The sequence below is a fragment of the Palaemon carinicauda genome, chromosome 26 (genome assembly GCF_036898095.1).
Source record: "Palaemon carinicauda isolate YSFRI2023 chromosome 26, ASM3689809v2, whole genome shotgun sequence".
In the NCBI taxonomy this organism is placed as follows: Eukaryota; Metazoa; Arthropoda; class Malacostraca; order Decapoda; family Palaemonidae; genus Palaemon; species Palaemon carinicauda.
The window spans coordinates 41,744,703-41,763,009 of record NC_090750.1 but is presented as its reverse complement, the minus strand read 5'-3'; the positions used below and the strand labels follow the sequence as shown (position 1 = coordinate 41,763,009).

Here is an 18,307-nt window from a genome sequence, read left to right as displayed (position 1 = left end):
GCCTTGCTATAATGTTCCCGAAGGCGTTGTGGAAACACAATGTACATACGAACTTCAAGTAAACATAGGCATACATTATAACTTCTATACATCTTTGGCAACTTTGGCTTCTGTTATTGTAGTAGACTTCGTTCATCTACACTCTACAAATGCCTTCCATTTCTGCCAGACGTACGATAGATCGAAATATAAGTGAAAAATCGCTATATATATGCAAAATTACACACAAAGACGATTTTGTCAAACTAAGTCATGCAGACGACACAGTAAGGATGACGTCATCATTTAAAAACCTCTATATCTTCGTTATTTGTAAAAATAATGGGTTGAAACTTCTGGAGAGCATGTACGATATGTTTCTCTATACAGAGAGACAATAAAACGATTTTTGAATTTTTCAAGTTGGTATGCCAAAATACCACCGCGGACGGTCCCCTTAAGAGGTAGGATAGCAACATAAAACTAAAAATCTGGGAACAGATGTGATATAGATGGCTAAAAAGAAAGTGCAGCGTGTGCGTAAAATTTAGCATAAAGGAAATTAAAGTTCAATGTAAATACATACCCTCATCTGAAGTGTAGCAATAAAATTCCGGTATAAATTCAACACACTGCTGGGCAGTTTCAATTTCAAAGTAGTCAGCCAAATAATGATCTTCATCAAAAGTCTCAAGCTCACATGCCAATCTCTCCTCTCTCCTTTTGGAAACAGGTTTATTGTCGGGATCAAGGATATCAACAACACCTTTCAGTTCATCCTGTAAAACGTATTCAAATTAACACAAATATAACTTTTACAAACGATTCAAATGGCTGCTTAACCAATTGAGAACACAAATGTAAAATTAAAGAACCAATTTCTACCTTGTAATGAAAATTTTAAATGTCAGAAAATAATGCTTGTGCTTATCCTAAAGAAAAGAATAAATCAAACATATTTTAGTGTTAAGAGTTAAAATCTTTTAAGATTGGAACATTTTTAATATTGTTTGGACAATAATGATAGAGCAGCATTATCAATATAAAAATGGAGTTTTTATGATAAAACAAAGTTTTATGAATACTTACCTGGCAGTTATATATATATATATATATATATATATATATATATATATATATATATATATATATATATATATATATATATATATATATATATATATATATATATATATAATATATATATATATATATATATATATATATATATATATATATATATATATATATATATAGCCGATATCTCTAAATCGGCAGAATTTTTCAAAACAAGGCAACCACCTTGTGGTGGTTGGGAGGTAGGTGGTCACACCCGTCACAGGGTGGTACAAGGAACCATTCCCGTGTCCAAGACTTCAGTTCATCTATGCCCGACCTGTCTCCTGAGGGGAGGTGGGTGGACCTTCAAATATACATATAACTGCCAGGTAAGTATTCATAAAACTTTGTTTTATCATAAAAACTCCATTTTTATGAATAGTACTTACCTGGCAGTTATATATATATATAGCTGATTCACACATTTGGAGGAGGGAAACAGACAGTAAACATCGTCGGGGAAACAACAAGAGAGTTGTAGGAGATAAAAACACCTTGATTCCTTGCCTGCTAAGGTAGCCGATTTCAAAGGTACAGCCTCCAGAGTGTCTTTCCCTTAGGAGTAAGCCTGCAATGCTGGAAAAAACTCAATCAAGTCTGTCAAAGGGATAAGACCAACAACTTGACTAGACTTCAGAAACTACCTTCGCCCCATATAATAAAAACTGCAACCTTACTAAAACTAACCACCTAATCCTGCAACACAGACATAAACTATCTATCTAGACTGAGGGAACCGTACCACAAGACGAAGTCCTCAGACTATCATAAAAACACAAACCCCCATACATGCATATAAACTAAGGTTGAGTGGGGTTATTAACTCCTTTGCCTAATACAGAAACCGCAGCTATGTATGGGCCCAAAGTATAGCACTTGCCAAAGTCTACTCTCACCTCTCTAAGTTAATGAGAAGCGAAGACAGAGTTGCTCCTCCAGAAAATTGCATCCATGAATAGCCTAACTAACATATATTCCTGATATGCCAGAGAGGTAGCAATGGCCCTCACTTCATGAGCCCGTAATTTCAAAAGGGCGAAGTGTTCCTCCTCACACAAGAGGTGGGCTTCCCTAATTTTTTCCTTCAGGAAAAAGGACAAAGCATTCTAAGACAGGGGTTTTTGGTGGATCTTTCACTGAACACCATAACAAGTTGGATGCACAGCTCACGTTCATAGTGTGAGCCAAAAAAGCTTTGAGGGACCTAACTGGGCAGAGGAGTCTTTCCTTCTCTTGACCCACCAGGTTCGTAAGGTTAATGACATCAAACGTCGTAGGACAGGGTTACGAAGGGTTCTCGCTCTTAACGAGAAAGATGAACCTTAAGGCACAAACTGCCCTATCCTAATTGAAGCTCACCCTCTTCTCAATCGCCTGGACTTCGCTGACCTTTTGGCATTCGCTACAGTCATAAGGAAGAGGGTTTTCTTCGTTACAACTCGAAGAGAGGCTAGCGAGATAGGTTCAAATTTCTTGGAGCACAGAAACTTAACACCACATCCAGGTTTAAGAGTACCTATTACTTCGTCTGAAAAGACCCAATGAGGTCCTGCAAAGGTTTAATTTGGGACAACTCTAGGCCTCTATGCCTAAAGACGGCCGAGAGCATACTGCTGTATCCATTGATGGTAGATACAGCCAGCTTAAGCATCCTGTCTGAGGTACAAGAAGTCTGCAATCTGGCTCAGAGAGGAAGTGGTTGAGGAAAACTTGTGCTGCTTGCACCAAGCTCTAAAGGTCTCCCACTTAGATTGGTAGACTCTTTGTGAAGATTGATTGATTGATTGATTGATTGAAAGTTTTCTGGCATCCTGACATCTAAGGTCATTGACGCCGATACCATTTACTGTATATGAAAATTAAAAGCAAATTCGATTAAAACCATAAAAAAAATTAAGAAGTCCTTACAATAGTTAAATAGTTTTCAGAAGACCTGCTTCTGAAATAAATCTAAAAATTCCGCTCGCATAGTAAGACACATCATGTCCAAGAATCTTGGCAAGGATAAACCTGCCATCCTCACCTCGAGCCTCAAACAGATATCTATTTCTTAAGTTAGTAAAATTAGGGCATTCGGTCAACAAATGCCTCACTGTTAAAGGTACTAAGCAGTCCTCGCAATACGGTTGGTGTTGGCCCTTCAGCAGAAACTCGTGTGTCAACCGTGTGTGACCAATACGGAGACGACAAAGAGTCGTCTCCCATTTTCGGGGAATCATGTTATACCTCCAAGGTGATATGATATTTGTTACTTCCCTCATTTTATTGCCATCTTGACTATCCCAGTGCTGTTGCCATTTATCACATACCAATTTCTTGATGTAAGGTAGGAAATCGTTACATGGAATGGGATACCTCCTTGGTAGCAACTCGGATGCCGCATTCTTCGCCAGTAAATCTGCCTTCTCATTCCCAGACACACCTACATGTGCTGGAACCCAACAAAATCGAACAGTTATACCTTTCCGTCCAATAATAAAAAGCCATTCTAAAATCTTTAAAACTAGAGGGTTACTAGAATTAAAAACTTCTAAAGCTTGAAGAACACTCCTTGCATCACTAAAAATTGTAAAATTACCCTCCTTTTCCAAAGCTATTTTCTCAATAGCGGTTAATATGCCATACAGTTCGGCAGTAAATATGGAAGCTGTTAGAGGAAGTGCACCTCTACAATTAAAATCATTACTATGTACTCCAAATCCAACGCCAGCATCAGATTTGGAGCCATCAGTATATATAAAAGTCGATCCCCTATGTTCTTCGACATGTTCCATAAAAAGAGACCTGGATTCTAAGTCAGTCAAATTCTTCTTAACTCCAATAAAGTATCTACAAAAAGATATGTCAGGTAATTTCCATGGAGGCGTTGATGATACCTTGAATGGAAGCACCTTATTTCTAATCATATCCAGATTGTTTAATAATTGGTTAACCCGAAACCCAAAGGGTTGAGGAGATTTTGGGTGCAACTCAAAGTAGGTTGAGTTCCTTACAAGGCTTGCAGTTTGAAAGGCTGAAGAATTGGGGAGTCTTTGCAATCTAAACCAATACCGAATAATAGAGGACATTCGGTAAAGGTCCAGAGGCAACTCCCCAGCATCAACAAGGAGACTTGTGATAGGGGAGGTTCTAAAGGCTCCTGTGGACAATCTAATGCTAGCATGATGTATTGAATCTAGTATTTTTAACCGGCTTGGGGTTGCTGAAGAGTATATTTCGCATCCATAACTAATTTTGGAAAATATCAAGGCCTTGTATAATTTTAAAATTGTATTGCGGTCTGCCCCCCATGATGTATGGGACAAGACTTTTAAAAGATTCATAGCTTCAACACATTTAGCTTTTAATGTTTTTAAGTGAGAAACCCATGTAAGCCTACAATCAAATATCAACCCTAAAAATTTGGCTTCACTTGCACATGGGATCCGTTGACCTTTGATGTATATATCCGGGTCTGGATGTACTCCCCGTATACGACAGAAATGGACAATTGTAGTTTTACTTGTTGAGAACTTAAATCCATTCATATCGGCCCAATGGATAATTTTATCAATAGAGAGTTGGATTTTTCTCTCAACCATTGCCATTCTGGCTCCAGCAAATGATATGGAGAGATCATCCACAAATAATGTTGCAAGAACATCCCGGGGAATGACTGAGGATATCCCATTAATTGCTAGTGCAAAAAGGGTTACACTCAGCACACTCCCCTGAGGAACTCCTTCTTCCTGGCATTTACTCTGTGATAGAGCTTCCCCAACTCTCACTTGGAAAACTCCATGTGAAAGAAATGACTGGATGAATAGTGGTAGCTCACCTCTCAATCCGCACTCATGGATTCTTTTAAGTATACCGTATCTCCATGTGGTATCATATGCCTTTTCAAGATAAAAAAAAACTGTAACATGGTGCTGTTTGGAAGCAAAGGCTTCACAAATGGAGGACTCAAGTTGTATCAGCACATCAGTCGTTGAGTGCATTTTCCTGAATCCACATTGAATGGGTGATAAAATATTCTTCTTTTCAAGGTACCAAATCAGTCTTGCATTGACCATCTTCTCCATGATTTTACATAAACAAGATGTCAATGCAATAGGTCGGTAGTTTGCTGCTAAAAACTTGTCCTTACCGGGTTTTAAAAAGGCTAAAATAATGGCTAGTTCCCAAACACTTGGATAACTATGATCATGCCATATTCTATTAAAAATGCTTAAAATAAATAACTTTGTATTATAAGGTACATGTTTAATCATTGCATATGGAATTCCATCGGGTCCAGGGGCTGTATCGTTACAAGTAGCAAGAGCAGAATCAAATTCTCTTTCAGTAAAAGGAGAATTGTATGACTCTTGCTTTCTTGTTGCGAAGTTTAAAACTTTCTTTTCTTCATTGCTCCTATACTGGTGACCAGGAGCTGCTTGACACTTGCACGATACATTTGAGAAATGGTCAGCCAGGGCATTGCTAACTTCGGTTGCTCCAGTCATATACTGGCCATTTATCTTTAACACTGGTGGTGGGTTTGGGGTGAATTTTCCTGCTATCTTTTTTACTTTCCTCCACACAGATGATGTTGGTGTTCTACTGTTAATGGAGGAAACAAAGGACATCCAAGACTGGCGCCTAGCTTCTTTCATGGCACGGCGGAACTGTGCTCTACATTTCTTGTAAATGACTAAATTCTCCTCATTACGGTGCATGCGCAATCGAGTTAAAGACTTTCTTGTGGCTCTGTGCAGGGCAGTTAGTTCTGACGACCACCAGGGGACTGGTCGTCGTCTGAATATCCCAGTTGTTTTGGGAATGGAATTCACTCCTGCTGTGTGAAGAGTTCCATTAAGTAAGTCTATGGCATCATCAACACTTTCAAACTGTTCTGCATTTCCTTCAATTTCACTTAACTCCCGAAATCTATTCCAGTCCGCCTTATCAAGATTCCATCGAGGTGATCTTTGTAAAGGTGGACCATTGTTGGTGTTTATAATGATTGGTGCATGATCACTAGTATGCCAATCATCTAATGTTCTCCAATTAAAATCGAGAAGACAGTTAGAGCTTGCAACTGATAGGTCAATGCAGGACAAGGTACCTGTCTGTACATGAAAATGTGTGGGCTCTCCTGTATTGAGGAGTCCGACATCTTCATTCTCCAAAATTGACGATATAATATTACCCCTTGCATTTGCTAAAACATCACCCCATAAAGGATGTCTACTATTAAGGTCTCCTAGTAAGATAAAGGGTTGTGGGAGTTGTTTAATCACCTCTACTATATTATCATATGAGATGTTATCATTTGGAGGCAAGTAAAGAGAACAGATTGTGTATTTTCTCCCTATATCAATCTGTACAGCCACTGCCTGCAGAGGGGTACAGATAGACAAAGATATTTGGGGAACATCTCGACGAATGTATATAAGACTTCCCCCATGGCTCCCTGCTCGTTGATCATATGGTGTCCTATAGCTAACATACTCTCGAGGACAAGGAGTATTAGCATCGAGCTTGCTTTCTTGTAGACATACTGTTATAGGGGAGTGCTCACGTATGAGGAGCTTAAGTTGTTCATATTTCGCCCTTAAACCCTGGCAATTCCATTGCAGAATGGAGGAAAAAACTATGTTTTATTTTTTGGAAGACACCTTAGATGAAGTCTTCCCAATGGCACTATTTGATCTAACAATGTTTCCCGGAGGTAACTCTAGAGAGGATCTTGATATAGTGGGTTTTGTGTTTCTCTTTTTCTTTGTGTCCTTTTGATCTAATTGTTGAGGAGGATGGTGGACCTCAACTTGAATTTCTGATTGGTTCAATTTACCTTCTAGTTGTTCAGAAACATCAGCAGACAAGATATCATATTTATTGGAAGTCGTGACTTTAATGTTTCTTATGGTAGGAGGAGAGAGGGAGGGAGGTCTCTCTCTTTTTCGATTAAAAGGTTGTGATCTGTCAGGTTTTTGCACCTTCCCCACTACGGGTTCACCAGGTAAATTGGTTTCGAGTGCAACCTCCATCAGATCAGGCAAGGAAACGGCCTGTGAGAGGTTTGTACTTTTGTTTAAAATCGGAGTAGTTGGCTTTTAAATAATTTTCAGATCTTTAAGTGTCCGTTTTGATTTTTCCACAATTTCTGGATATAGATTTTCGATGGGACTTTCAACCTCTTTAACTACTTTCATTTGTTTCTTTATCTTAGAAGTAGAGATATAATTTTCGTCTGTGTGGTTTGACAAGTTTTTCTTCAGAACCATTGAAAAAGGTTGCCCTGGTCTTATTTGCTTTTCAAGAGCTCTTTTACGAGCCTCTTTAAAAGTAACCCTTTCCATGGTCCTAATGGCCTGAATTTCTTTTTCAAAAATAAACTTTACACAGCTTTTAGATGTAGCTGGGTGTGCTTCCCCACAATGTATGCAATTAGGGTTTTCTATGCATACTCCATGACTACTTTTTCCACAGTTGGCACAAACAGCTGGCTTATTGTTTAGTTTTTCTTTACATTTCTGGCTTAAATGGCCATACATTTGGCAATGATAACATCGCAATGGTGACGGGATATATGGTTTTACCTTCAAAGATAGCCATCCAGCTTTTATAACATTTGGTAATCGGCATTGATCAAATGTTATAATCAGAGTAGCAAGAGGGATACGTTGTTCTCCAACTCTCTTTCTCATTCTGACTACTTTAACTACTCCTTGACTTTTCAGTTCATCCTCTATTTCTTTCTCCTCTATATCCAACAATTCTGGAGCATATATCACACCTCTACTCTGGTTGAAAGTAGGGTGTGAAACGCATTTTACGCTATGACCATTCAATGTTGTAAGTGTTTTTAACCTTTCACCTTGTAATGGGGACAGTGTCTCTATCAAGAGACTTCCATTTCCCTGGGGTAAAATTTTTGGCTGCCCTCCACATAAATTAACTATTTCTCTATTAGCTTTAAAAACATTTATACGCTCATTTCTTCCGTTTTCAAATTCCAAGATAAAAAAATTTTCATAATTCACTACTTCATAGTGACCAGGTAATACTTCTACTTTTCTATATCTTTCTGTACTGTCATCATTTTTCACTCTCTCTCTCTTCTTCTCTAGCGTTTTATTATTCACATGACGTGAATAAGGTTCTAACGTTACAATGTTAGAACCCGAGTTGGAGCTGTCTGTACCGAGGTCCATGTTTGTATTTTCCAGGTCGTCAACAGAGGTGTTGGGTTTTTTTGAAAAAGCAAGCCGGGTTATCCACCTCTTATCGGAGGATGTCAGTCCTCCTATCCCATGTGGCCCAACACGAGAAGAGGCTTCAGCGGGGACCAGTCCTCTATTAGAGAGGGGCTGCCTCTCTTAAGGTGGGCGTACACTGGTCAGTGGGGGTAGTTAGCCCCTCCCACCGTCGACTCCAATGCCTGGCGTCACCCATTACCCGCAAATATGGGTGACTTAAGACCGGATCACTGGAGCCCGACTCTTAACAGACTTGGTCTGCACCCAATGGGGTCTGCCAGAGGGTGATGGCATCTAAATTGGCACAGGTTGAGATGGAATGCAGTCCATCCCACACTGTGCCAAATCCAAAGCAGCATCCAAAGTAAAATCGAACATGCCAAAGTCGTCAACAATATCGAGCCCAAAAGGAAGAGATGGGAGAAAAAAAGAAATAATCAAAAGTAAAAGAGAAAGTGCTGACTGATTTAGTTGAATCGACAGCTGGGCACCGAGGTCCAATGGGAAATAGTTCCCACTGTTCATTAGAGCCCAGCTGCTAATCCCTAAGCCCCCCATCCTCGTCAAGGCTTCAGCATCTGGGGGGTCTTTGTGAAGAGATCCTCCTTGCTCCAGCGATAGCTTTCGTCACTTGCGCCGAAAAGCCTCGAGATCTGACAAGCTTCTAGTCAGTCTGAAGGAAGTCAGTGTGAGAGCAAGGGGGGTTTTATGATACCTCTCGAAGTGGGGCTGTTGAAGAAGATCTGGACTTGCCGAAGTCTTCTTGGGAAGTCCATCAACATGCCCATCACTTCCGAAAACCATTCCCTTGCAGGCCATAATGGAGCCGCTAGGATCATTCGCCCCGAATCGAGGAGAGCGAATTTCCTGAAGACCAGATTGATGATCTCGAACAGGGGCAATGCAAAAATGTCCATCCCCGTCCAATCCATCAAGGAGTCCACTGCTACAGCCTCCTCGTCCGGGACTAGGGAGCAGCAGTAGGGGATCCTCTTCTTCCAGTTGGAGGCAAAAAGGTCTGTTACAGGTCTGCCCCACAACATCCAGAGACTGACATACTTGCGGGTTGAGAGACAATTTTGAGGGAAAAACAAGTCTCTTCCTGCTGAGCATGTTTGCCCCGATGTTTCTTGCCCTCAAACAAACCTCCTCTCTAGATCCAAGAGATCAGAACGAAGGCGTCCTTGATCTCGACATACGATTCAACTGGTGTCATCACGAAGTCCTAGATTCTCATGTTCAAAGTCATGCCTCATGCTAGAACTTCGACGTCGAGCGTCCTGAAAGACAAGGAGCCGATGGTCCTGTAAGACGTGGCGCCGATGGTCCTGTAAGACGTGGTGCCGAAATTCCTGTAAGACGTGGAGCAGAGAAGTAAACAGAGCGAGACGCTGAACGTTCTAAAAGACGTGGTGCTGAGCGTCCTGGTGTCAGAAGAGAGACTTCTTGTTGACAGGAAGACCTAATTACTTGATAGGCTCAACGTTATCTAAAAATCCAGATACAGGGACGCTCTGATTTCTCAAGTGCAGTATTCTGCTACATTAAGCAAAAGTTACGTGAACATTAGAGGGGCGGAGCTGAGACCAAAACACACGGCCCGAAACTGACCCATTCTACACCCATTCTTTCTTGTAAACAAACCTCAGATAAAGTTTGATTGCATAGCCTGCAACTTAGACTCCTCTCTAGAACTGGGAGAGAGAATCGTTGCAGCTAAAAACTAAAGGAGGTTTCCCTATAAAAGGAAAAAGTAATCCTCCTTCAGAAGAAGAACTGACCAAAGGTCTGGTCCCCTCTTCTCCAAAGATTTTGATGTCTCCATGGAGAATTTTGACTTCTGAACGAAGGCGTAGAGCATTTACGTCCAGGACCGGACAAAAGACTCCCTCTCCCAAAAGAGAGACATTGAAGTTGCAAAGTCGGTTAGGCAGAAAAGTCTTATCGGAGTAACTAACAAAGGAGGATTCACAAGGAAAAAGATTTCGCATCCATCCTTAGTAAAAACACGGACCGAAGGTCTGCTCCTCTTCTCTCCCAAGCTCGCCAGAAGAAGCTAAGTCTGGCTCCTGCAGTTGTTAGTTCGGTTAGAGAAAAAAGCATGCAGAAAATTTCATGCTGATTAAGATACCAAAACCTGTCTTTGACCAACTCTTGAGGGAGAGGAGAGAAAGAAAAAAGAAGTACATACTTTAATTATGACCTCTGATTTCAAAATTATCCAGCCTCATTGCCTGTATTCCTTAAGAGACTCAGCAATCCACTAAGGGGGCTGTAAAAAATCTCTGTGAGGCTGCCACAAGGTCTTTGACCTAAACGTGGCTAGACCTCCACCCTTGCTATCCTGGCCTATCTGATAAGGAAGCCGGCATTATAGGTTTCTGTTTTAAGAAATAAAAATTAATATATTCTTAAAGCTCCATTAATGACCACGTGAAAACTCAGAGGGTGGAGAATATGGAACAACAGAACTTAGGATCCTCTCCTTCTGTTAACCTCAAATAATTCAACAGGAGAAAAGTGATCACTAAAGTCATCCTTTGACAAAGATCTTATAAGACGTGTCGTCGCCATGAAAGAACGAGGCGGCTATTGTCCTATCGTCCTGAAAGACGAGGCTGCATTCGCCCTAAGAGACGAGGCTGCATTCGTCCTGAAAGACGAGGACGAGGGCAGAGACGAGGCTGTCCTCGTCCCGAAAGACGAGGCTGCCCTCGTCCCGAAAGACGAGGCTGCCCTCGTCCCGAAAGACGAGGCTGCCCTCGTCCCGAAAGACGAGGCTGCCCTCGTCCCGAAAGACGAGGCTGCGGGCAGCATTCGCCCTGAAAGACGAGGCTGCATTCGCCCTGAAAGACGAGGCTGCATTCGCCCTGAAAGACGAGGCTGCATTCGCCCTGAAAGACGAGGCTGCATTCGCCCTGTAAGACGAGGCTGCATTCGCCCTGAAAGACGAGGCTGCATTCGCCCTGAAAGACGAGGCTGCATTCGCCCTGAAAGACGAGGCTGCATTCGCCCTGAAAGACAAGGAGGCGATCGTCCTGAAAGACGAGGCGCCGATTGTCCTGTCTTGAAAGACTTAGCGCCAAGCGTTAAGGTAAAATGATATTCATTATGCCGCTCGGCGCATTCGGTTCCGACCAGAGGGTTCCTCAGGCTGACTGGCGCTCTGGGACAAAAACCGAGTCAATGATGGTTTGTAAGCATTGATATTAACAGCGAATATCTATGACTTATGGTATTGCCATTAAAATCAAAAGTGATGCAATGCGAAACTCTAAAAGCAGTGAAAGAATCTTAACGTCCAAAGCTCTTTTCTTTCCCATGGCAAGGGCGAGCATTCTTGGGAACGTTAACAGGAACGCTCGCGAGGGCATTTGCTCGCGAGCTAACGCCTCTCGTTTCCTTTCGCCGATCGACGTTCCTTCTCCCATGGGACGGGGAGCTTGGAAGAGGTCTTAGGCTAGGAAAACGACGTCCACTGTACTGAATGAATCCAATGCCTAATTTAGCACTGAAACTTGCACTATTAAACTCTTACACTAAAGACCATAATTAGTCCTTCCCATTGTGAGAGAACTTATTCTGCTGCCACGGGCTTGAATGAGAAAGCAATATCGTCTCTAGTACTTGCTAGATAAACTGTAACAAAATATTTTATAAAATATTAAACTGACATTTCCATAATAAAATAAACTTTCAAACATACTTACCCGGCGGTCACAAAAAGAAAAACCACCGGGCAAGAGTTGAGATTAAAAATAAATGTTGAACACACTCACCCGGTAGTTACATATAACCACCGGTAAAATTAAATGTCATAAATACCCACCCGGTAGTTACAAACAAACGCCGGGAAAGTTATACGTTAAAGATTAAAATGAACAGAAAATGGGAAAACAAATGTAATCCACAATTAATTCAAAGGGTTCTCAAAAACAAGTGAGTTGTAATGATAAAAAGAACAGATATAGCAATAACGTATCTATATATATAAATGTAAACAATAGGAACATATAAATGAAAAAACTACTAAAACTAGAATTCCCATATTGTTGTTGTTGGAGTATTATAGCCAACACTTTAATTCCCATATCGAAAAGAACGCTACCAAGGCATGTTGGGACTGCATCGATAGTAACGAGAACTAACAGCGTAAATTAACCATACGCTAGTTCTATTTAATTTATGAAATTAGATCGATGATTTAAAGAACGAATACTAAATGGACAAATATTTCTTTAAAATTTTACATTAAAAGTTAAAAAACTTGTATAAGTGGAATTCCTCCCATAAAAAAACAAATAAAGAGAATTTGCAAGACATACAATGAAGATTACGTCACACGACTGTGACGTCATAGAGTTGCCGGAACGTATTTCCGTCATCAGGATTAAAAACTTTGCACCTAAAATATAGTGCACAAACAAAACCTCTGCATACAAACTGTGATGATCAACTGACACTTTCGGTAACCTCACCTTGCATACATCACTCGCACAAACACGAAAATTAAGTTTTCACTCATGAAAAACAAAGTAAATAATAACAAAACACGATTGCCAAATCCCTAAATCAGTGTGCTTCACCAAACGAAGTCCAAAAAAGCGAAGAAGGGAAAATGATTCGAAAAACTCTCAATGGTGGACCGACGATGTTTTCGATCCAGCCGGCAGAGATGAACTGAAGTCTTGGACATGGGAATGGTTCCTTGTACCACCCTGTGACGGGTGTGACCACCTACCTCCCAAACACCACAAGGCGGTTCCCTCGTTTTGAAAAATTCTGCCAATTTAGAGATATCAGCTATATATATATAAGTGCCAGGTAAGTACTATTCATAAAACATATGTTTATCATATGGCAAAATAATCAATACACATCAGTGTATCCAAATTTTGCTGATAGCTTCTGTGAAGTAAATACAGTACTTTTAAGTTTTACCGAAATGAATTTTCTTAAATTCAATTCATTGTTTCAACACTAAATTTTCTCCTCGTGGGTTTAAGACAAAAGAAATTCAAAACACTCATCATGTGAACTTTCTTCCCTAATTACCATCCGGTCTTGATCCTCTGCACTTCTCATTAACTTTCTTGGTGAATCTCAGCAATTAAACAAAATTATATTCGTAAAATATAACTTTCACTTGTATTCATAAAACATAACTTTCACTCATCTTACTTTCTACTGAGAGGGGGGGGGTCTAAATCTCTTGATGCTACATATAGACAACTGTGTGTGTGTTGACAATTGAAGAGTAAGAAATCAGAACCTTGTCTTTTAAAATTTTGAACACTAAATAATCTCATGAAAATTCCATCCATTTCTACCCCAATAATGAAGTTATCTGCAAAAAATACTTTATTCCTATGAATCTTCCATATGTCCATTTTGCTTCTTCTCCAGGGGCCTGGTTTAACAGTCACAAACCCATAAAATTTAAAAAAATCTTTAAATTTTCCTATTTTCTTTCGCTTTAATAATTATATGTCCTTAACAAGGGAATGGAACCCTCTAGTGGTAAGTGGTGAAAAGACCAAGTTTAAACATCAGTTAATCTAGTCTACAATTATCTTCATCACATGGTTGTGATCCCAAGCTCTTAGATTGTTTACTCTGTTAAATTGTTGACTATTAGATTGTTTACTTACTACACTTAATATGTATTCCCCTGGTTTAGTTTGCTGTTATTGCTTGGAATATGCACAAAAATTACTTTTGGGAAATTATGAGGCACATTCTCTTTCTGTATTGTGTCAGGAGATATACTGTGATTCAAATAATCATTGTGGAGTAGGTTTCACTCTCTGTACTTCTAATGGAAAAGTATGTTTTAAAGTTTGCTGATCAAGTCAACAGTTCTAAGCACAAAAGGAAATTTGCTGTTAGTTCGGGGTAGAAGCCAAGAAAGACTAGGCTAGTTGATTATAACAAGGATGACGACAAAATTGACACACCTCCACCTTTAGACAACACACTAGTTCAGCCAACTTTCAATAGTGATGAGCTTCACAAATTCTTGACATTACTGTACTTGCTTCCTTTGTTAAACTTCAAAAGTCCATGGAATCCTCATTTAGTCTTAGTAAATCTGGTCTTCCTTAACTTATGGCTAAGCTGAAACCAACCTCCCTTAGTCATTCCAATATTAATAGCATTTCATTCAATAAGGGTTCTGAATGTATGCTGCACTCCACAGATTCAAAAGCCTCAATATAGAACCTCAAAATCTTTACATACTTTAGTTCCTTCTGCTTCCCAACCTTCGCAAATCCATAATTCTAGTAGCTATAAAAGACAACTAGACTGTAATGCAGAATATTAAGCACATTGCACTAATCTTAAGATCCCTATTTTTGCTAAAGTAAGTGCTTCTCACCATAAAGGCAGTAAAATGTCTCAAATTACTTATTTAGATGGTGTGGCATAACGATTCCCTTAAATTCTGAAGAGGTGAATAAAGTTTCTATTAATTTGGATCATTTATGTCATGCTTCAGATGACAGTGATTGTTGTTCACTTACAAGCTCAGCCACTATCTCCTCTCACTAAAATGCTAGCCGAGTTAATGTAGGAGCTAGCATATCCAAAGATAATATGAGTCTACATGCTCTCCTGCAGGACAGGAAAATGAGGTAGAGGAAAATCAGAGACAGACAATGTAAATGAGGATGTATCCCCTTTCCAATCTTTGTGTAACCTTATTGCCAAGATGTACCCTAAAAAGATGATTAAGTTCAGAAGTATTTTATTCTACCAAAGAAAAAGGGACTACTTCTAAGATAGTTCACACACCTCAACCCTCTAACTTAGTTATGGATGGCTTCATGGAATTGTTATATCGGATTCAGAAAAAGACAGGATTCGGGTTCTCATTTAGTGTTTTAATATATGGTCATGCTAGATTGTACAAGACTAATTGGTTAACTGAACTCACTTTGGATGGTGATTTAGTAACCAGTCTTGATCCGAGCAAGTATAGGGGTCATTTCTAATCTCATATAAGAGAAATTTGCTGGTCATCAGATTTTAGATTAACTGACTTTCCTAGATAAAGCAGTATCAGATGGGACCACTGAAGCGTTTATCAGCCTTTGTGTAATGTGTGATTACGAGAAGAGAACAGTGTGTGCAGTACTTCTATGGTAGGTTCAGTCTCAGAGGCCCAAATATCAAACTCAAACCTCCCACACACAGGTCAGGTTTCTCAAGCTACGATAGGCCAACAAGGAGAACCTTTCGTTCAAGAGATAACACATCACAATTCCATTACAGTAGATGTTCCAGAAGTATTTCCAACCAAACTTGAAAACCTTCTCATAGAACAGAATGATAGTCATTTCAACCAAAATTTGTAAGTAGAAGACTGTCTCACTTCTTCCCCTTTTGGGAAAGGCTACAGCCCGACCGATAGTACTGGCTATGGTCAAAGAAGGCTACCAAATACTGCTACCTACTAACCTGCCTTTATCAAAGAGACAAGCAATATAACAAAAGCTCAAGTACTGCAACTAGAAATTGAGAAACTTTTAGCGAAGGATGTAGAGGAAGAATTCCTGGTACCCAAAAAGCTCAACAGGGGGGAGACAATTTCTAGATGTTTCTGCCCTCAAGTTTAGTGCTTACAAAGTTCACCATGGAAACACCCTCAACAGTTCTAAGAGTGATCAAACAAAATGATTGGACGTTCTCGACAGACCTCTCAGATGCATATTTTCACATTTTGATTCAACTAAATTCAAGGAAATGCTTCAGTTTGTCAATGAATTAAAGGTGTATCAGTTTAAGTGCCTTATGATTAGGGATCAGGACTCCACCACATGTATTCACCAGAAGGATGGCCCTCATCATGAAACGGTTAACATTACTGGGACTAAAAGTTTCTTTGTATCTAGATTATGATGATTGATGATGATGATGATATTCACGCACATGAATATATATTGCCTCCCTCTAAAATAGATGATAAATATTTAGTTCTTGGAAACAATTTCAATACAATATAAATGAATAGATTTTAAGACACATGACAACTCTCCTTTTGCTTGTGAAAAGGGGTAGGAAATACTTTGTGCTGCTAAGTGCATCATTCTTGATTCTGCGTTTGGCTATAACAGAGCACCTAGTTGCGTCTGAGGGTGTTTTAAGGGATGGCTGGGTGGACTTGGTACTATATGTACTGCCAACTGATATGGATCATTGGTGAATAAGAGCAGACATTCTCAACGATTATTGTGAATGCAGCAATTCTCTTTGCAAATGCATCCATACAGCAGTGTTGCAGCCAATGTTTTTGGTGGCACGTGTTACCGGCTCCCTCCACCTCCGGGCCAGCAGAGTAAAATACACTAAACAATTTAAGCTCAAATCCTACTACCCTCACACTGTAATTTTACATTTCCATTCTTCAAAATCTTTCGACCATCCCCCTTTACGAAATATCTAACCTCTTTTGTTTATCTACTCCTCTTATGAGACTATGATAAAAAACAAGAGACGTAATATCACAGAACTATGCTCGATCCTTTTTTTTTACCCCATCACTACGAGGCAGCGGAGCAGCTATATATGAGGTTTGTCGCCATCGGATATACATGCTCACTTACTCTATAATAATCTACATTTTCATGTTTATTTGTTTTACTGATGATTAGAAATCATTTTTTTTTCAAAAGCTTGCTTTATTTTCTATATTTTACTATAAACCAAAATATTTTTTCCATTCAATGTGGTGTGATTCTAAAATATTGTACATATGTAGTTGTGCACAGTCAGTATTACTCTATAAGTAACCTATATGGTAAAATTTTTTACCTTCAAGTTTAATGATAATTGTATAATTTACTTATCATGACCATTTTCTCCATTTTGTAGCATAAATGAATATTGTATATATGACCTACTAAGCTGATTACTTAATTTTTCAATAGATTTGGCAATGATGTGAGTGTTTGATTTAGAATCCCAAGGTTCTGATTTCATATTCATGTTTTCTTACTCGAGAGTTTACTGGATATCCTTGAAATGTTTAATATAGGTACATATACATATGGGCTTCATTTTTCTGAGGTACCTACAAATGGCAATGAACAGTTATAGATTATCGTTAAAAAAAATTAATGATAAAAGAAATTCTCCCTTTTCAAGGCATTTGGAAAAAAATTAATTTATCCTAATTCCACGAGAATTAGAAATAATTCTTTAATGTTTTGGTTATATGATTGCCAATACTTAAAGTATATTACAATGTTCTGCATAATACCTCCAGTTATGCACAGGTGTCTAGAGTATTACAGATTGTCTAAAGATTTTCGTTATTGTTCAGTTTGTTATGACTGAATTCAGGTGTATACTAGTTTTAAGCATCTGACTTTGTTTAGTAAAAAAAAGTTTCAACAGTTATGAAATATGTCACTATGATATGAGCGTTGTTTGGATGTTAAGATCTTAGGCTGGTGTGTTTTGACGTTTGTTTCTTTGGATGAAATGACTGTACCGTTTCATTTGAGAAAAGTATCACTATACTGTACCTATTCCATATAGAAAATATATTTAACTTTTTAAAAAGTACAAACAATCTATACATCTATATTATGTTTGTATCACTATACTGTACCTATTCCATATATAAAATATATTTAACTTTTTACAAAGTACAAACAATCTATACATCTCTATTATGTTTGTGCTTTAATATTCATTGACAAGCTATAAAGAAGGGCACAACTACTGTATATGCATGACTGGGTTGTAATGAAGCTACATGAAATCAACTATGAAAATTATGTTATGTCAAAAATTATAAAACAAAATTAAACTGGTAGTCACCAAAAGTGAAAGAAAAAAGTCCTTCATTTAGAATACAAAGATGATAATAGTACTAACAAGAGAGATAAAAGGGACCAACAAATAGGACAAAATTTCCCCTTAGATGCTAATCCTGAACATGAAAGCTTGAATTTAATGATCAGCCTAACACAGCA

At 39.0% G+C, this 18,307-nt stretch overlaps 1 protein-coding gene across 1 annotated transcript in view; it reads right to left on the bottom strand.

Annotated features, from left to right (window-relative positions):
• LOC137619508 (protein SHQ1 homolog) overlaps nt 1-18,307 on the bottom strand; it is a 183,787-nt gene that overhangs the window by 90,089 nt on the left and 75,391 nt on the right. Inside the window, exon 5 of the mRNA XM_068349600.1 lies at nt 566-758. Within this exon, the coding sequence (XP_068205701.1) occupies nt 566-758 (193 nt within the window). The remainder of the gene's footprint in view (nt 1-565; nt 759-18,307) is intronic.